The sequence below is a fragment of the Eutrigla gurnardus genome, assembly GCF_963514095.1.
Source record: "Eutrigla gurnardus genome assembly, chromosome: 2".
In the NCBI taxonomy this organism is placed as follows: Eukaryota; Metazoa; Chordata; class Actinopteri; order Perciformes; family Triglidae; genus Eutrigla; species Eutrigla gurnardus.
In genome coordinates, this window is record NC_139916.1 from 18,814,842 (window position 1) to 18,834,995 (window position 20,154).

Sequence of the window (20,154 nt, forward strand, 5' to 3'; positions counted from 1 at the left end):
TGGTGCATCCTCCCTGATGAGGAAATACAAATCTTTGCTGCTAAATCATTTGCGAACCTTGTCCCCTCTACTTAGGTTTCAACGATTTCTGTAATGGGATCCCACACCTCTTCCACCTCAACAAGGGCTGTAAAACCTCACCGTGATAAATCCTCACAGCTATTGTAACCAGAGAGGACAATATATCAACATTATTTATCCATGAAGAGATGAAAAGGCCATATATTAACCATGCATGTCTTTCTACCGTCACTTGAAAATGTTCTGACATGTTATTATATCATGTAAAGAAATGTAAAACAAAAAAGTACAATAAAATATGCATTTATTTATAGTGATTAAAGTACCATTCACTGGAAACAATCATGCACACGGATCACGTGTGCTCACACAAAACTCATTTACCCCCAGAAATGTATTGACTTAATTTAGAGGTCAATACTAACATAAATACATTTAAAATATAAATACAGTAATGTACACCTTTCCCTTTGCTAAAATTCGAAGGTTGGAGTAGATTGTCGAGGGCTGGACGTGTTGTATCACTGATAAACATCAATGCGGTGTGACTGAGAGTAAGAATCTGCATCCAAGTCCTTTGCTATGGAAATGTTATACAAAATAAACATTTTTTTTTATAGGTATCCATTACGTAAGACATGCTCATTTGGTTTTAACTGGACCTTCTATTTTAATAGAAAAAAACAAGCCAAAACTGAACATGTACGGAAGGAAACAGAGTGTAAACAGGTACAAAGGAATTTGTTACCCCACCCATTTTTAACCTCGACGGACAATAAGAGGTCTAAGTGGTTAAACATAATCACAGTAATTACAAACACTCAAAAGATGCATTCAACTTTCACATCAGCAAACCTCTTACGCTTGAATCATCACTGACGCCTGACGTAATATTCTTTATTTGGTTATTACTGTATAACCCTCAGAATTAACTCTTTGTCCGGTTACAAAGTAGTAGAAACTTAATTGTATAAGAGACAAATTCTTGCTCATTGAAAAAACCGCTGATATGAACAAGTCATCCGCTGGCTTGCAAAGAAGGCCTTACTCATTACATTGGAAGGAACTAATACTCCATCTGACAGCCATCCTCTAACCATGGTAATGTCACAGTGCAGTCAGGCTCATACAATCTCAAATTTACAAGGCACGAGGGGATGAGTCCACGATGGAGCGATGAGAGGACCCGTGAAGTGGGAGTATCCAGTGCCAGTTTCGGGAAGCACAAAGAGATGGAATGACATCTGACTAATTGCTTTCTTGACAGCCTCAAAGTGTGTCCAACCATGAACAAGATGTGTAATGTGTATTCATATGACTATCACCAAGATCACAAGGGCACAAATATCGACTAGTCTGTCTTCAGTCAGTCATTGTCCCTCATGGAAATCTTTGGCTGGTTTGTATAAATTTACCCATTTGGATTTTTGATTTAAAGCGTCATGCTCACATCATAGTATGTTTATTAGCCATAGAAAAATATGATAAATGAATTACAAACAATGCTTTCCTGTTGAAATTAACTGTATATCTGTATTTTGTGGGTTGGGTTAAGAAATAGTTTTGGGATAGGTATGACATATTTGCCTTTTTCTATTCCGCTCGCATTTGATTAAGGTTGCAAGATAACAGCATTGATCACAATGACAATTATGTAGCTGAAACTATTAGTCATTTTAACAATTTTTCAATCAAAAGATTCAGTCGTTCGTCAACCATTCAAACATCACATAGGTCCAGTTTCTCTTCAGAGGGAATTTGCTGGTTCTCTTTGCCTGGTAAACAATTTTCTTTTTACTGTTGGCTGGAAAATCACAACAGGCATATTACATAATTGTCTGGCATTTTATGAACCAACAATTTATTATTAAATGTAAAATAATCCGAAGATAAATAAGTAATGAAAATAATGCTAAGTTGGTTGCAGCCCTAGTCGTGTAAATAAAACGTCAATAAAATCTTTTAAAATTACAATTTGAGACAAATATGAATGGATTCTTCTTGGAGCTACTGCAGCATAAAACCAAAAGGACTTATTCCTACACATGCCCATAACATTACACCTGCCTGTATCGTGAAAATGCTTTCTGGAAACAGCTAAAACATTTGGGAGGCAGCAAACTGACATGGAAACTTGTTGACCACAGTATGCTCAAAACAAATAACTATATCACTCTCCACAAAATGGTGTTTGATTGGTGTACAACATGAGGCACTTAGATTTCAAATTTGTATCTGACTATTGTGGGATAAGCTCAAGAGATATAGTTGGGACTCATTGGCTTCCAAGGCATATAGTAATCAGAGGAAGTAAAAAACTTAACCTCGATGTAGAGAATGGTAGATCAAGTTGTTTTGGTGGGTCTGGAAAATGCTTGGTTCCCATACAAAGTTCTCCATGATTAAAAAGGTGCTTTACAAATGAATGCAGCTAACTGAAAGCCAGACCCAACCTTTTTAAAGAAGTTTGGTTATAAAAAACACCTAACAACCCAAAATTCAAAACTCCCCTTTTAAGACCAATCTTGCAGTCAGTTAACATTATTAGCAGTCCTTCAGCAACACACTCGTGAGTGGAGACATTTAAAACCAGGTGGACTGTTTTTCTACAGAGATCGACCAGAATGAATATGCAAACACATTCACCCTAGCTAACGTGGCCAGTTCTCTACAGGGTCCTTACCACCAGCAGCAGGAGGGGGATCTATATCCTGTTTCGTGTCAGTCCTGGACGGATCACCCCCCTCTCTTTGCCCTTTCTGCTGAGAAGCCATCTTTTTTTCCCCTTCTGCAGCATCCTTGGAACTTGACTGCTCAAGAATGTAGCCTAGTGGTGTGGGGGGCTGGTATCGGTATCTGTAGCCAAAGGCACGCAGGTGATACGTGTAGTACTCCAATAGATACATGTGTGAAGCATCTACATAGTGGAATGACACAGACACATCAGAGCAGCAGTTTGGACCCTGAAGGAAAAACAGACATGTGGTTAGGGCAAAGGGAATGACACCTCATAATGGTTGAACTTTTATTCTTACTTTGGCTCTATCAGTGGCCACAAAAATGCTCATGTGGGGAGAAAAGTAGGGATCCTATCTCAAAGATCGGTATCAGGACCAATCATGGCATTTTTAAAACTGATCCGTGTCGGGTATTAAGCTATATCGAGTTCGATTTGCGCCTTCGCTTATGTCAGCTATCACACCAGTGTTTTTACTCGAAAGCTTTCATACGCGGCAACAAAGGAGGCCTCGTAGGTTTTAGCTAGTATAAACACTTTCAAACTGGTCTAATACTAAGCCAAAGACCGGAACGAACCGCTTGTACCGACCTTTCCCATTAGGCGTCGCACTTGCCATAGCAGCCCCTCCCGAGTGATGCATTCGTTTTTTTGTGCGGTAATCACGGAAAGGAGAGTCAAAAATAATCTGCTATCATAAGTTTATAAATAACTTTGCTTTGCGGGTTACGCCACATGTCTCCTTTTACAAAAGGCGAAACGAGAGAGACGGGTATGGCGCCGCAGGCCGTGTGACGTATTCAATGAGCGTCGGGATCCGCAGCGGCTGCACTTTACGCACCGGCCGACTCAGACACTTGCCAACCCAGAATCCCGCTGTGTCCTACACAGTCATCAACAGTATTTTCAGTCATAAATCATCTCGATAGCGGGGAAGATCTGAGTAGAACACTGATCGATAATGAGAGGGACAGCCTCTCGATGCATGAATCGTGCATGAATCGTCCGTACCGTACTCAAATCCACCTCTTCCACCCTTGTGTGCACCCTTAAACCCGCTGTCAAATATTCAGGCGCTTGGATTTTTTAAGTGCCTCTAAAAAATGGGTTTTCGATTTCTAGCTGAACGTAGCCTGCAGACAGCTCATCAAATGGCCAAGATAGGAAAAGGTCAAAGTTTAAAGAACATTTTAATTTATTATTATTTATTGTTTTTTAAAAAGCAAGTAAATGTTGATATTGTGCAGCCTGTTTAATAAAGGTCCCTGTGTTACATTTGCCACATGTTAATTTGACTTGGAACCGACTTCTTGTTATTTCTTTATGGGTAAAAATATCGAGATATATATCGAGTACGCCATTCAGCTAAAAAATATCGAGATATGATTTTTGGTCCATATCGCCCAGCCCCGAGAGGAGAGACGCTGGATGAAGCTGTGGAGACTTTTTTTAAAAAGGGGAGAAAAATTCCCTTGAGGCAGCCGCAAAAAAGTTTTGTCATTCTATAATTGAAATATATATATATTTTTTTTTTTTGTAAAAAATACAAATACTCAATTATTAGGCATAGCTCAATGCCTAATAGCTTCAACTATTAAACATATATATTGTAAGGATTTAAATAACTTTAAATAACAGTGTGGCTTACATGAAGTGTGCCACTGTATTATCTAGGAGAATAGAAGTATACGATTGGGACTTGGTATTGCCCTATAATCAATCAAGTGACGTGGATCAGTGGCAAAATAAAAAAAGGGTTAACATCCCTGTTAACAAACAGCATAGCATAGTTGACGGTCTTAAGTCAACACAAAATGATTTTGTCTTTCAAAACATTAGCAGTGCTGAAGTTGCATAATACCAGTGTAATACCATGTCAACAGCAACCCTAAGTCCACAATGTTTGCTGCACTTGCCTCTGAGATGGGGTAGTAGCAGTAGCTCCAATACCAGAAGCTCTTGGGAAACTTGGAAGTGAGGTGCTGCTCTGGGACAAATGGGTGGAATGTCTCCCTGTGCACTGTGTCTCTGGAGTCCCCTGCCAGCACCCCAACTTTCTCCATGCACTGCCCCATAGCCAGGTCCTCTACAGAGGTAGTGTGAGTGCACAGTTTGTTTTTAAATCCTTCTACAAATCGCCGCAACGCCTCTCTGCTCAACACATAGCCTGCACCTCCACTCATGTAGCCCTGCTTGGTGTAGGGCTTGAATCTTCGGCCAAAGTAAATTGCCTCATCTGGCGTGTGGTTCGAAAGAATCCACCGCAGGTTGTCTACGATTACGTAGGTGTCATCATCGGCCTTGAGGAACCAGTCCGCCTCATTGCTGTGATGCTCGTAAGCATAATGGAAGGCCCGGATCGTTTTCCAGTACAGCTGGTCCCGACCCTCCTTTGTACCCAAGCCCACCGTGGGGAAGTCAGGGTCGTCCACAGAGCTCATGAAGACCACAACGTTGCAGTGGCGACTCCACGTAGACTTCACATGCCGAGCCTTCTTCTCTAGGTTGTTGGGTCCAGTCATCACCCAGCAAAGAATACGCACCTTTTTATATAGTTCATCAGCCATCACACTGTCCTCACCTAGTAAGGAGAAATAAAACATTAATATCACATTTTACACTGTAATCTCTCCATAGTAAACAGTGACAATATGCAATCATTTAATCTATAATGTAATGTGTTCTTGAGGGAGAAATACAACATTCAAAAGAGGTCATAAGCCACTAATAAATACAGGGTCCGACGTTAAGGTTTTTTCCTACTTGCCCGTCGATAACCCCCTCTATAAACCTTGGTTTTCAGATATCATTCTGAATGTATATAAATAACTTCCACATGGCGTACCTGTATGATGAGGGTGCCTCAGGTTGAAGAGAGCCGACCTATCCTTCTTCCAGATCGTCTTCTCCTCCTCAAGCTGTTGCTGGTGGTCATGAACTTTATCAAAGCTTCTGATCTGCTGTACTGACAAAGTCCTCTCAAACCACACCTGCCGTAGGAACACGTACAGAGTAAAAGTCCCGACCACGAAACCGGCACAGAAGGAAAACCACGATCCGAGAGCCTTCATGCTGCACCAGGTGTCTTACGGTCAGTCAACTTGGCAGATGCTGAAAAAGACAGTGAAAGAGAGCGTGTTAATGGTGAACTAAGTCGCGTCGTCGTGCTGGCGAGTGAGCCGAAATGACCAAGTGACGACTCAGTGTCATTACATGTATTAAGGTGGAGTTTACTCACCAACAGTACAGCAGACACCATAGCAGCTGGTTCACCCCCACAGCTAGCAAGTTACTCCATCGTAACAGGACACGTCGACTTCGCTAGAAGCGAAAGCTGCGCTAGTTTTGACGACGACCTAGTGTTTATTTTCCTCCCAACCGACAACGTAGCTCAGCTAGCCACACTAAAATGCTGCTAACAGTCCGAGGTGAGACTGCGAGCGAGCTAACGAGAACGCCAGCAAAAATAATATCCGAGATTGAAAATAAAACTAATTGTGATCGCAGTTATAATAGTCGACTGGTGGCCTTGGTGTCGGAATGCTGCGGTTAGCTTACTGGCTAACCGTTAATTTGATCGAAAGTGCCCCCTGCCGCGTCAACATAACGTTACCTGACAGAGACGTCACCGTTATTTGGTTAGCCGGCCGACCAAGCTAACCTAAACCACTGCTGATCGGAACAAGCCCAGCATTTTAGAGAGAGAGAAAAAACGTACGGACTAAAACGCCGTTATAAAACGGTTTCCAAAACGCTGCATAAACTACATCTAACTTGTGTGACTGCTGTCTTCCGTTCAGGGAAAAAAAAAACGCTTTTTCCGGTCAAATATGCTGGTGTCATTTCAAAAGAAAAGCGCAGACGCGTCTTCCTGCTAAGACATATGCCAAGCAGTTTTCTCATATTTATCCCCACCTCCTTTATTTGTCTTTTTATTATTATTATTATTGATTGTTAATGTATTTTCAGACATTTTAATAGCTATATTATATATTATATTTTCCAGCTAATTTAAACCTCTAAAGCTCTTGTTAAAATTGAACAGTAAATACAATTTAAAAAAAAAAATGCTCACATCCATGTATCTCTTGTGTTGTATCTTGCCCCTTACCTGTTGATTTTTCTCTCTCTTATTTTTCCATATAGTGTTTTCCTTATCATTTGCCGTTTTGTGTATGGATGTTTGGAGCTTCTAGTACTACATAAATTACCTAGTTGTCAAACTTAAATGCAGGAGAATGAAATACTCAATACTCAGGGCTCATATGGTATTTTATTCTATTTCAAATCAACAAATATTGCTCAGACTTCACAGATGATCTATGTTGAGCTATGTATGAAACCAATGTGGTGTTCCTAATACAGTAATATAGTCCCATTCTAGAATAACATATCCTGTCTTTTCTGCCCCTGCTATGAGTTGTTGTGGTTTACACATGTGTGCAGCTGTGAAACATGACTTCTGCAGAAAATCATGAGTGTTATGGCACACCTGTTTGTTTCCCTTCCAGCCGCATGAACAAGCTGGGCCTGTATCACAAAGTTAAACATAGCGTGGCTCTCTTTGGGTTTACCTGGCTTTAATTAGTCCAGATCTGTTCATAAAGCAACAGTATCCGACTTTAAACAGGTTCTATTAACTCTAGGTGTTCAGTCCCTTTGTGATACAGGTGCAGAATCTGATAAGACCATCTGTTGGCCAAGTAAAGAAACACACCTACACACATCCGGCAGCTTTCCCCCCATCCTGCTTACTATTATCTGAACTTCTTTAATAACAAAAGCATAAAGTGGGTTTCTGAAAAAGTTGTAAACAACATAGTTCCACAGAGAAATTAAGTTTCAGATACAAGATCGCAAAGTCAAACATTTTAACACATTAACTCAGGTAAATCAAAGAACTTTGTACATGTTGAGTTCCAAGTATTCACACTTATTCACAAATAACTCAAATTCAGCCCTTAAATACACCTAAAGGATCCTTAGAAAAGTTTTGTGTGGATTCATTGGTTCATTTTGGTTCACTGAATCTGATTGAGGTTGTAGCGTTCTTTGTTTTCCTTTGCTGAATTAAGGTAAATTAAGTTCTTGTCAGTAATGAAAATACACACTTAAATTAGTTGTGTTTCTACACTCTTGTGTTGTTCTTTTTTTAATCCATTTAACAGCCGACAACCCAAAAGAAAAACAAATTTTGTGAAACAATGTTAAAATTCTGAGTTTACAGAACTGTTTCCCAAAGATATAAAGTGCCACAGGATTTGTAGAAACACTTCTGTAATCTACAGTTGTGTTTAATCTAATCCCCACACGCAGCAACAGAAACTTTCAATGGCAAGTGGGATCTGGAATGTGAACCCTTATTTGTCCTTTCAGATTCATATGCATTTCCATATGCTTACACAAACATAATATCAGTAAACAGTAAATGGAACACCTGTGCAACACTCCTCCAGTTTGTTGAGGCATGCACAGCAGTGTCGCTTAAAGGTAAGGACTTCTTTGTCAACAGCGAAATATAACGCAAATGCAAGTAATAATTCAACTGTGGACAAAGTGTGCTGCCGACAACTTCAGAACTAGATGCAAATATTCAGTAAAGTCACTGACATATTTGTAAAAATAACAAAAAGGTACATCACCATTTATCAAAACTGAATCCCATCAAAAAAGGGAAAATGCATAACTTCATTCAACTGCACGAGTGCAGCTGAGATGTTGCAGTTTCATTGTGCAACATGTAACTGGTGCCTACTCCAGACACATATTGCCAACTCAAGACACATGGACACGTCTTCTGAATGTGCAAACAGGTGAGTTGGTATCGTCCACCGATTTTAATAACAGTAATTGAATCACTGGGGCTCTCTTTCAAATTTGCGGCTGCACTTCAGAGTCGCCCTCCCCGCTGGTCTCCACAGGAGTTCACCTTCACAAAAAGTGCACTGAATGAGCTCATGTGTCCACGTCGTCCGAGTCAGAGGTGCTGGATGACTGGGACTCCTCCTGAGACTCTCCCCACACAAACCTATAGTTGTTCTCCAAATCCTGTTGCCTCTTTTGCTCTTTATAAACCTCTTCTGTGCCTCCAGTCTGTAAGATGAAAGGGAAAATGGAATGCAATTAAAAACAACCACAACCTTTCTGAATGAAGTTCTTCAAGAACCGATTTCAGTGTTTGACTCGTAATTAGTTCTGCTCCTCTATGTCCCAAGGGTTCCTGAGTCACCAAAGAACTTATCCCCGCCACGTCCCGCCCCATGACACACACACCACACACCACATACACACACTCTGAACAATAACTTGGTATGCAGCTACTCAAATACACAAAATCAACAGATTAATCGAACACAAATATTCCTAAAGCTGGGCCATATGAGTCATATACTCATATAAGAAAAAGAAATGAGAAAGGATGCTGGTTTTCTTATTGGGTCTCTGAAAACAGGCTAAAGTTGAACATCTCAAAAACCCAGTGTGTGATAGTTGGCTACAGACATGCTCTAAGGACAGATCAAGAGCTGTGGATTTCTTAGCAAAGGGTTGCTATTGAGCAGGCTACAGAGGCACTTTCATGGTCAACTCGCATTAAAGCTTGGTTGCCAAAATGAGCAGAGACATTTCCGTCATCGGTAGCACCGCTGAGCTTTGTCCAGCAATCTGGTCTGGTGCTTCAAAACACTAGATCCAGCTCACTCATCAGAGTTGCTCATCTTGCTCTTGACTGCTCAATGAGGGACAGTGTGGAAGGATATCATGCAAGTAATGGAAGACAACCTGAATACCATATTCATAACAAAAGAGCTTCAAAGAATAGTACGCCTATGTAGTACACATACACAGTGTTGGTCATCTTACTTTAAAAAAGTAATTCGTTACAGTTACAAATTACTTCTCCTAAAAAATAACTGAGTTAGTAACTCAGTTAGCACATTGTAAAAGTAATTAGTTACTGAGCAAAGTAACTGATGTTATTTTTTACGTTCTATAACATCTTTAACGTCAAAGATGTTTTTATTTACTGATTGAAGAATAAAACAATATACAGTATTTTAGAACATTTGGTATTTATTTGAACTCAATAGATTGCAGCCTGCCATATGATATGATAAAAATATATAAATAAATAAATAAATATTGAAAATAAAATTCAAGTGCAAATTTAAGACACACAAATGTAAACTTGGGTAAAAAGAAACAAAGGAGAATCTGGCCATTAAGTAGTGCAAATCTTTGTAAGTGTATATTAGGTCTACTGCACAAGAAACAGAACACTATCCTACTCTTAAATATTCCGTAAAGTAACAATATTGAATATTGAAAATAAAATAATATTCACACACTTTGCATTCAAGTATACTTAGCATGTGTTGATGTGAGATGCTTCATAAGATTTGAGTTGCTTGATGCAGACCTGGATAAAGTCTTTTTTCCTGGGCATAGCGTTCATGTTACACAAACGGTCGGTGCCCGTACTTCCAGTTCGCATTTCCCTGGCTCGCCGCCATTGTCCCTGTCTTGCTTCAGTAAACAGATAATGGAACACCTGTGCAACACTCCTCCAGTTTGTTGAGGCATGCACAGCAGTGTTGCTTACAGGTAAGGACTTGTTTGTCAACAGCGGAATATAACGCAAATGCAAGTAATAATTCAACTGTGGACAAAGTGTGCTGCCGACAACTTCAGAACTAGATGCAAATATTCAGTAAAGTCACTGACATATTTGTAAAAATAACAAAAAGGTACATCACCATTTATCAAAACTGAATCCCATCAAATAAGGGAAAAAGCATAACTTCATTCAACTGCACGAGTGCAGCTGAGATGTTGCAGTTTCATTGTGCAACATGTAACTGGTGCCTACTCCAGACACATATTGCCAACTCAAGACACATGGACACATCTTCTGAATGTGCAAACAGGTGAGTTGGTATCATCCATATCATTATTATTAATTATAAGCTGGGCATAGCGTGCATGTTACACAAACGGTCGTTGCCGGTACTTCCAGTTTGAGAACGTGACTTTTGCATTTCCCTGGCTCGTCACCATAGTCACTGTCTTGTTGCAACAGCGTGAGCAGGGCATGATGTGCCCACCCAGCCAATCATCATCGCATTTGCAATGGCGTTATCATCCACCCCCATCACTAAGTAAACCCTACAGCACACAGCTGTTGCTAAACAGGATTTCAATTGTGGGCAAAAGTCACACCCAGAAGGATCAAATGAACTCAATAAAAAGGTATAAAGTAACACTTCAAATTACCAGGAGGTTTATGAGCAGCTCCCTGAAGGACTTTGTATCTTCTTCAGTCAGCCACTGATCACCTGACTCCTCTGCATTTTTTCGTGTCAAGATCTTCACCTCAATTTTACCTACAAAAGAGAAAAAAAATGGGAGAAGGCAGACTTGTCAATTAAAACTTGTTCTTCTAGGGGTATTGCCAGCTGACCTTGAAGGAGAGCCAAACATATTTGCTGAGAGAGCAAATAAGGTAGTCACAGCCTCCTTGCCAAAGCCACACCCTCCAACAATTACACAATGGAGGGAACTTATCCAAGACATGTACAACTTGGTGCATACAACTGCATTACTACAACTGAAAGCAAATGTATTCCCAAATAAATGGTCACCCATTGCCCTACATTTTCATTTGATATAAATGATATGCAGAATTTCCTTTTTTTTCTCTTCTGTGCCATCCTTTTTCTTTTTTTTTCCCCTTTCTTTTTTAAGGCAATGGCCATCTGCAATGTGAAAGTTACTTCATTAATTCATTTAAATGAAGTATGTTGGTATGTGGTATTGCTGAGATAAAGATTTTTTCTCACATGTACTATGGTTAGGATGAAAGACACCCATGGACTGTTAACCTTCCTTAAGACTTACCCGTAGCACCTTATTGTACCATCAAAATGATGTGTTGTGATATACTGTATGACTGCGATTGATAAAAGGAAATAAAAGAAGTTAAAAAAAAAACACATGTACTTCCAAGTGGCTCAGACTTGTTAAAACAATGAATAATCACAATGAAGAATAATGAAGAAAATGATGAAGAACATCTGTGGATGAAACACATGGACACATCTTTCATTTCCCTTTGCCTTTAAGATAAGCTTCAACAAGCTGCTATAACTAGATTTATTTTGCTTCCATGATCTATTATTTTTCAATTTATTCTGTTTAAAGAAATGTATTTTAATTTGTAGTATTTTTTTTGTTGCTTTTACTCTTAAATAGGACAGCATGAGAGTGAAAGGGGGGAGAGAGGGGGGAAGACACGCAGAAAGGGCTGCGGTCGAACTCAGTACATCGGGTGCCAGCTGTACCGCCTGAGCTATAAAAAATGACCTTTGTACTATGAGCATGATGTCTTTTGAAAAAGTAAACCTTGAAAAAACCTCCACACTCCCACATACTTTTACAAAAATGATTGGAGAAGGTACAGAACTGCTATACGTTTACGAAAATGGATGGAAGAGAGAAAAAGGCTGTGAGTGTTTTGGGCACTCCCCCCTCATACCTTCTGCCTTCAGTCCTGCTTTCTCTAGCTGTTCTTTAACCACGTCCTTTATGTGCTGCCACTGGGGGTCTCCTTCGCCCATCTCCTGAACTTTGACCTCCCCATCAGGGCTGCTGCCCGTCTTATACTTAGTAATTTTGATCTTAACATGGTCGTCGGCTGCTTGGTCTGGGGTGACGAGACAAAAGAGGGACAAACAACACAGTTCACCTCAAAAACCCATCAGCAGGGCTACAGGATAGACGTGGTAAGGGCCAAGAATGTAAATTCCAAAACACTGTCTTATAAGCATTATATTTCTGCACTGTCACAGATCTATATTACTGTGATTTATTTCAATTTGGATTTAATTACTGAAATTTGTCCACAAATGCATCAATGTCAGCAGAGGAAAGACCACTTGTTATCTAAAAGATTCAATATATCAATCTGATAACATAAATTATCCGAGGATCGAACTAACTCCATGTGTGTATATATCCTGGGATGAAAGATGACAAACATGTATTGCACATATGAATGAAATATATAGATGATGGAGGCGGATGCAGATGAGGACATGACCCCAGGGGCAGGGTTCCTAGTTACCTGGCTGTTTCGGAGCCAGGCTCGGGCTGCCCCTGGTGGGGTCACTGGCTGTTTGAACTCCCGCTGTTTGCTGCTGTGGATCCGGGACCTCTTTCTCCTCCAGATGATCAAGTAGCTTGTCCAGCGTTGTCTCCAGTGTCTGTGTTGCTTGACTGCGATCAAACTCCCCTTTTAGACCTTCTGTCTCTAATTCCTGCTGAGCCTACAACACAAGAGACAATCACATCACTATATATACAGTATATACACACACACACACACACATACACATGAACACACACACACGCACACACTATACTTGTCTGAAACCTCATTTATGATGTTGTCAAACTCCTTCTGCATTTCCTCCTTTATTTCTTCAATCTTATCAGAGGTCACCGAGAGGTCGGCCATATCATCCTCAAACTCCTGCAGCAGGCGTTCGTCTTCAGCGTTCTCTTCCTCGCCAAGCTCCTCCATTACCCTGTCGCTTTTCCCATTCTCTCTTAGACTTTTGGCTCGGTTTTGAGCTTTCTAAAAAAAAAAAAAATGCAGCACTATATTTGAATACCCATACATTGCAAAGAAAATATGCTCCAGAATGTCTGCAAAAAAAAGTAATCTGGGCAAGTACTGACCTTCCTGTTACTTTCTTTGAGATGTTGGACAAATTTCATCAGGTCTGTTGGGTCAGTGATAATCTTAAAGTTGAATTTTTCCACTGGAGGACAATAATGTGAAGAGAGAAAAGTCCAACAATGAACATCAACCCATCAAATAAACATTTAACAAAGTACTCCATTGGAACTAACAATCGCTCAGCTTGCAACATAACTGCACAGAAGTAAATAACAGACTCTGCAGGTCTATTAATCTCGTTTGAGATGATCTAATGCAGCAGGACATTTAATCAGCTGTGGCCAGAATGATCATAAATGGCATTGCCCTTTCTTGTGTGTGTGTCTGTCAGAGAAGGTGAGAGTGGCAAATTGTGATACCTTCATCACCATCATCTATTACTTCATTGTCTGTAAGTGAGTTATAGCCATCGTCTGCTGCCTGCACGTAGGAAACAAAAAAGGTTAGAGTTGTGAAGTGATTAGGTAAAATGTCAACCTCTGGTGGTTTAAAATAGATATTTCCAGTGAATCACGTGTTTGTTGAATAAACAAAAGTTCTATTTAGTCTGGTTGTTATGAACGATGAAGAGAATGCATGAAAACTTCTTCAGAAAAGCCTTTCATTTACCAGAGAAGTATCATACATTAAAAATGATAAACATAATCCAAGTCATATTTCTTTACCTGATTTTCCTGCTCAGAAGCAGTTGCTGTTGAACTGCCTGGCTTTGTAACTCCCTCCCAGAAGTCAGAATCTTCTGCCTCCTCTGACCCGTCCTCCTTAAATACACGAGTATTATCTGTTTCAAAATAAAGGCAAGTTTACATCTGGGCTGGTAAAAAAAACAAAAAAAAAAAACAAGTAGATAAATAGTAAATACATTATTACAATATTTTGAAGGTAATCTGCATCTTAAGTGTAAGAAAATGCACCTGGTGTGTCTGACTGGTTTGGGGAATCAGTGGGTGCAGGTGATGTCTCTTCTGCTGTTACTTCCACTGCTCCATCGGCCCCTTCATTACCAGCCAACATCTCATCAAGATTCCTCAGCTCCTCTGAGATCTGTTCTACTTTACGTTTTGTGTCCGCTGGAAACCGGAGGAGAACAAGGAGGAAGGGAAAGAAAGAACACTCATGTGACAAATTTCTCATTGATTTAAAATAAGACAATACTGTTTATTATACATCATTTCACACATGTCATGCTCCAGTCTTCTGCTTCAACAGGACAGAACATTAAAGTAATGAAGCAAGACTCTCACCAAATGCTGCTTCACAGTAATGTTCACTTATGTTAACTTACACACTTGAGCCTTTACGTAATCCATGTATTGTTGGGCACTTAGTGCTGGCTGGCACACGATACCCTGCGGCTTGGCAGTGGATGGAGGTCGCAGGAAGGGATGCTGGCAGGTACGACTGGTGTGAACTGTCAACACATAGCGGCAAGACTGAGGCTCATCCACTCGGGCGATGTAGTCACCGGAACCTTCTTCACATATAAACTGGAAATAATAAGAGTAAAATTTGTTGTGTTTCAGAGGATAACTTTGTACAACATACACATTTTAACTGAATTCATATCTACTAAGAGTAGCAAAATGGAAACAAGAAAAGCAACTTCTGAAGAGAGATTGACTTCTGAAGAGATTGCTGTGTGAATGTTATATGCTGAAAAGCTGACGCTACGCAGGGAATGAGTGTTATTTTTAAGAATGTCATTAAAAATTCAAAAGAAAAACTGACGCTACACCACAGCTTTCAATGTGAATGAAAAAGGTAAGGTCGTCAGAATATTTGAGTAAGTGGGAATGATTTGATATGTATGAATATCCTTGAACAGTTGGCTAATACTATGAGTCTACAAAAGACTACAGAAGACGTGGTTAAGCTTTTATTTTTTTAAAACAGGTACATGCCTAGTTTCCAGATAACAAAGTGATAGTTGAGGGCTTTTATTATTAAAAACAAGCCTCATCCTGAGCATCACAACAGAAAAGAGTTATTCTATGTGCCTTTTTAACCCCCATGTCCTGATTTGCCCTGATATTATCCACGCCACTGTGAGAGATAGGTCCTTTTGTTTTGAAAAAGATGGATGATCACGAGTTTCCAGTTAAGATACAGTTACTCTCTGTGCGGACGAGGAGGAGAGTCATAATCAGACTGATGTCCATTGGGAGGTTATTCCATAAGTATGATTGTGCATAGATATGGTTATGATAGGAAAAGGCCCCTCATCTGAGATTGTCCAAATCCTGTGTGTGTTTCAAACTGCACTGATTAGCTCATCTCAATCCGCTGTGTCTGTCTGAGAATGGGAGTATATTATTCAGTACAAACTAGAGATGCAACGTTTCTCAATATAATATTGAACCGTACGGTACACCATACACAGTTCAATACGCACTTGTGAATTGAGGCATTTCCTGTTTTGCAATAAAATTTCACGTAATTTCACATTTCCATCCTTGTATTTCTCTCTGAATTTGCTATGTCGGAGCTTTAGAGGAGCACTTGAACGCAGCATGTGTTCGCGTGCAGAGTAAATATCCAATGTCCTGGAAGCAGGACGGCTGAGCAGGTAACACCGTCAGTTAAAAACAGTTGTCTCTTGCTGATGCCTTCCAACAAGACTATTCTACCGGTGCAGAAAATGTGTGCCCAAACAGAACTGAAACCATAACCCAAGAACAGAGGTAGGTATTGAACCGTGGGAATTGTTGCATCTCTAGTACACACCCATGTAAAAATGTGAGAAAGGCATGGGTGTGTATTGGACAGACATAAATGCTCAGAGTGGTAAATAGACCTGCATTTCTAGAACCCTGTTCTAGTCTTTTCGACCACTGAAGGCGCTTTACACTACATGTCTACATTTACCCATTCATACACTGATGCAGAGGATGCCATGCTAGGGGCCACCTGCCTATCAGGGTTCAAATCTAATCTAATTTACACATTTACAAGCCGATGGCTCAGCCTTCGGCATGCGGGCTGGAAGGGCCAGGAATTGAACCACCAATCTTCCGATCGGAGGACGACTCGCTCAGCCAAAGCCTCCCCATAGCGAGCAAGGAATACAAAAATATCCTGTATTTGAATGACTCACCCGGACTTCAGTCTCTCTGGGATTTCCATTGAGATCACACTTTGAGCCATTTACGTAGGTCTGACTGTGGTAGCGCTTCAGTCTATGCTGTTTAGAGGCCTGTGAACAGAAAAGAGGTTTTAAACAGACTGATTCGGAATAGTATTGGAAGCTGGTGGAACCGGTTCTATAAAGCAGTCTTGTGATTTTTACTTTTAGTATTATTATTTAAGTATTTTAACCATTTTTGTCTTCAAAGACCATCAAGAATGGTAAAACAATAACTACAATCACAACTTTAGGCATCTTTACCTTTGCTGTTTCATTGCTCCAATCAAATTCAGATTCATAATAACCTAGGAAGAGAATTTCCCCTTTGATTTCTGTGTCTGAGGAGAGAAGAGCAACAACAGTCATCAAGTGACTGTCATGGAAAAACATGGATTAAAAAGACGGAGGTAACCGCTCACCTTCAAGGTGATACTGTCTGATATGCAGACCGTGGCAGAACTCGTATGTCCACCAGTCCTTCGTCTGCCAGAAACACATACAGCAACGTTTGAATAAACAGTATGTACTTGTACACATATATTGTTATTTTTTTTAACAGGTTAAGCCTAGTAGGACACCTTACAACAGACCTCCCAATGCGTTGTATTGTTAGCCAAGTCCACTTTGGTTGATGATCATTTGAAAATCGATTTCAGAATGCAGGAAGAGTATTAGCCAGTGGTTGTGTCAGACTTTTCTCATCGTTGGTCATTTTGACGGACAAGGTTGTAAAAATTCCATCATAATCTATTATTACCTTTCATTTCAAGATACAGTTTTATTTTAAAACATTGCCTAGGAGTATTTAAATTCAGTATGTCATGTCAAGCAGGACTGGACCGAGTCACTAGGCCTGTACAGTCACTTTTTTATACATTGAAAGCTTCTTTTGATGTTTTAGATTGAAGCTTCCAATGCCTGTTAAAACAGCTGTAAGCCTCCTCTTGTGTGTGCAGTAACAAGTGGGAGAGAGTAGTTAAAATTACTTTTGAAGAAGTTAAACTCCAACAAATTGGTTATTTCGTAAGTTCAAAATAGGTTGTGAATTGTGGAAATGATAACTTGGACTAGCACGTGGCAGCTGCAGCGCACACTGTACTGAATGTGTGTTTAATAAAGGGACCTGGAATCAAATTGGTCTGATTAGATAATTTGGCAAAAATACAGGGAAAAAACAATATCTGTGTGAGTGTAGAGCAGATACAAGAATAGGCTGTATTAATTTCCTGTTCTAATCACACTGCAGGCTCTTCCCCAGGAAATGATTAAAGGAGAAATCCGGTCATTTTTGACGACTGCACACCTCAGTCGTTTCTTTATGGATACAAAATCAAAACTACGTGGAAAACGTTTTCGTTTCTGCGGTGACTGGGAGGGACGACAGGCGCTCGGCTATCTACTGCTAATGTCTACGGGGTGATTTGAGGTGAGTAACTTCATGCTAAAACACACATATGTATGTCGTTTTGCCACACTATTTGAGCTAAACGAGCGCCGTGGTGTCTCGTACGGACCCAACCTGTGTTGCATAGGTCTTGGAATTGTTTTCTGAGGCCCAGGAAAGCAGATATAACGTGCCCCAATGGGTTAGCATTGGAGCGAGTCTGGAAGGCTGCCAGGCAGGTACAGATCTCGGGCTAGGCAACGTCAATTTTTGTCGGGTTTTGGTTGGTCAGCAGTTGTTCCTGAGTTGGTCAGCAGTTGTTCCTGATGCATCTAGTCTTCTGATCACTTTAGTTAGTACAATTGCCACACTTGTCAAATAAATGTGGCTTTTGCTGAGTGAATGGCATCTCTGCTCTTTTTCCATGGCAGTTAAGACCCATTATGCTTTTCCCCTTCCTTGAGTGTGTTTATAGTTTTTTATGAATGTAAAAGGTCTCTAGAGTTGCAAAGTCTAAAGTCCATGACCAAAGGTAGTCACTCTGTAACAAGAAGCTATGACAACATGTCACTCAATACCACTTCACCAGTATTCTTTCAGGTGATGGGGTTGATATTTCAAACAAACATGTGTGAGCATGTATAAGTTATTACTCCTCGAGCAAGATAGTGATTTATGTTGCCATGTTTTATTGGTTTATTTTGGTAGCCTTCCATAAACCTCTGCCATGTTTACCAAAATTGCTTTATTTTTTAGATTGTTTGTTTATTTAAGTTTTGTCCATACTCAATAAACAGAATGTTTCAGAATGTACCTAAAAATATTTGTCAATGTTGATGTCTATGTCTGTAATTATTTTCTCGCCTGTATATAAAATAGCCTGTTTTGAAGATAAAACATTGCCCATTTTTTGGGAATATGCGATAGTCAGTGTGCAGACTCATTAAAAAAGGTTTTTTTTTGTATGCTACTCCTGCACCACCATGGATGTGCACAATGACAATTGTTTACACAGCAATGTTAATCAATACAGTTGAACTAGCTTTCGAACTACAGATACAGTCACATACAACATTCACATCGTCAAATGTAATTGTAAATCTGCTTTAATTTGACTATTGGATCCCACAGATAATCAGTTGTGAACTCACCTTCACTAGACACTGGGCAGTTTGCATTGGACTGAGTAGGTCTGGGATTTCAGGGCCGATGTACCCATGTGAGTCAGGCTCAGAGGCAGGGTCCTGATGAAACCGGATGGCCTGGGCTGGAAGTCGACATTCGTACATCTGCTTGTACTTACTGGACACCATCATAACCTCCTCTGTCTTGGTCTGAAAGAGAAACATGCAGTATTTTGAACACCTTACATTAGCGCAGTGACGTTACTCCAGCTTATCAACCACCTGGTTTTGCTGGTATCTTCGTGGTTAACGCTAGTCTTTTACAGTCTAGGGAAGTTGCAGCTAACTTAGCTATGGGGAAGTGAGAAAGATGATGTTGTGTTGTGACAGCTGTCAACATTGGTTGCTGCGTAGGTCCCGTGGAAATAACTTCCTGCAATGACGCTCCCTCGCGTTACTTGCAAGCAAGTTGTACGTTTAAAAGTAGGCTTATCAACTAGATAACAGAGAGGATATTCGTTATTCGCATTAGTGACGTTAAGGGATGATATTTCACGCTAGCTAAACGGTAGCCTACTTTCTAGCTAGCAAGCTAATCGTTAGCTTCCCTCAAAGACCCTCACTCACCTGCCCCAACATGACGGGGTCGGGTAGAATTTGAATCCCATACTTCATCTCATTCAGCTCCTCCAAATTCAAGAAGGCTGGCACGCAGAGGGGACATGTCAAGTAGAAAACGTACAATCTTCTTAGCCACCTTACCAAGGAAGCAGCCATGATTGACTCTCCTTGCATTTGTCTGACAGCAACAAAACACAGAGCCTGACATGGTGGCTGCGGATTGGTCGGCGTTGGAAGCGCTGCTCTGTCATTGGCTAACGTTTGTGTCCGTCCGTCTGGGATGAGTTGGTTAACGCCGGCACAATGTGATTGGGCGGCGCCTCTAAATATATCAAATCATTTCAACAACGCATACATCTCTAACCAATTTGGTAAAATTAAAAACTATTTTCGTATTTCATTTTT

At 40.3% G+C, this 20,154-nt stretch overlaps 2 protein-coding genes across 3 annotated transcripts; both read right to left on the minus strand.

Moving 5' to 3' along the window:
* Positions 1-308: 308 nt before the first annotated feature.
* Positions 309-6,527, minus strand: c1galt1lb (core 1 synthase, glycoprotein-N-acetylgalactosamine 3-beta-galactosyltransferase 1, like b). Of its 2 annotated transcripts, XM_084020852.1 has the most exons (4): positions 5,997-6,527; positions 5,604-5,869; positions 4,675-5,339; positions 309-2,984 (listed from the first exon to the last, which is right to left on the minus strand). In XM_084020852.1, the coding sequence occupies exons 2-4, from the start codon at positions 5,827-5,829 to the stop codon at positions 2,673-2,675; spliced, it is 1,203 nt and encodes a 400-aa protein (XP_083876978.1). In that variant the 5' UTR covers positions 5,830-5,869; positions 5,997-6,527; the 3' UTR covers positions 309-2,672. The 2 variants fall into 2 exon arrangements, with proteins under 2 accessions (XP_083876978.1, XP_083876979.1); XM_084020853.1 differs by lacking the exon at positions 5,997-6,527 and having other exon boundaries at positions 5,604-5,938.
* Positions 6,528-7,012: 485 nt separating this feature from the next.
* Positions 7,013-19,939, minus strand: os9 (OS9 endoplasmic reticulum lectin). The gene is made up of 15 exons (XM_084030709.1): positions 19,756-19,939; positions 19,156-19,338; positions 17,040-17,103; positions 16,882-16,958; positions 16,591-16,689; positions 14,782-14,983; positions 14,411-14,566; positions 14,162-14,277; positions 13,856-13,916; positions 13,496-13,578; positions 13,188-13,391; positions 12,879-13,080; positions 12,291-12,458; positions 11,030-11,139; positions 7,013-8,851 (listed from the first exon to the last, which is right to left on the minus strand). The coding sequence occupies exons 1-15, from the start codon at positions 19,921-19,923 to the stop codon at positions 8,714-8,716; spliced, it is 2,031 nt and encodes a 676-aa protein (XP_083886835.1). The 5' UTR covers positions 19,924-19,939; the 3' UTR covers positions 7,013-8,713.
* Positions 19,940-20,154: the final 215 nt, after the last annotated feature.

Excerpts from the sequence above, each read along its gene's own strand:
- c1galt1lb (XM_084020852.1), bottom strand. The coding sequence starts at position 5,829 with ATGAAGGCTCTCGGATCGTGGTTTTCCTTCTGTGCCGGTTTCGTGGTC. Across the intron at positions 5,340-5,603 it reads GAGGCACCCTCATCATACAG|GTGAGGACAGTGTGATGGCT; the intron begins GTACGCCATGTG and ends TCTCCTTACTAG. Across the intron at positions 2,985-4,674 it reads GCTACTACCCCATCTCAGAG|GGTCCAAACTGCTGCTCTGA; the intron begins GCAAGTGCAGCA and ends TTTTTCCTTCAG.
- os9 (XM_084030709.1), bottom strand. The coding sequence starts at position 19,923 with ATGCAAGGAGAGTCAATCATGGCTGCTTCCTTGGTAAGGTGGCTAAGA. Across the intron at positions 16,959-17,039 it reads CAGACAGTATCACCTTGAAG|ACACAGAAATCAAAGGGGAA; the intron begins GTGAGCGGTTAC and ends TTCTCTCCTCAG. Across the intron at positions 13,579-13,855 it reads AATAGATGATGGTGATGAAG|TGGAAAAATTCAACTTTAAG; the intron begins GTATCACAATTT and ends ATTGTCCTCCAG.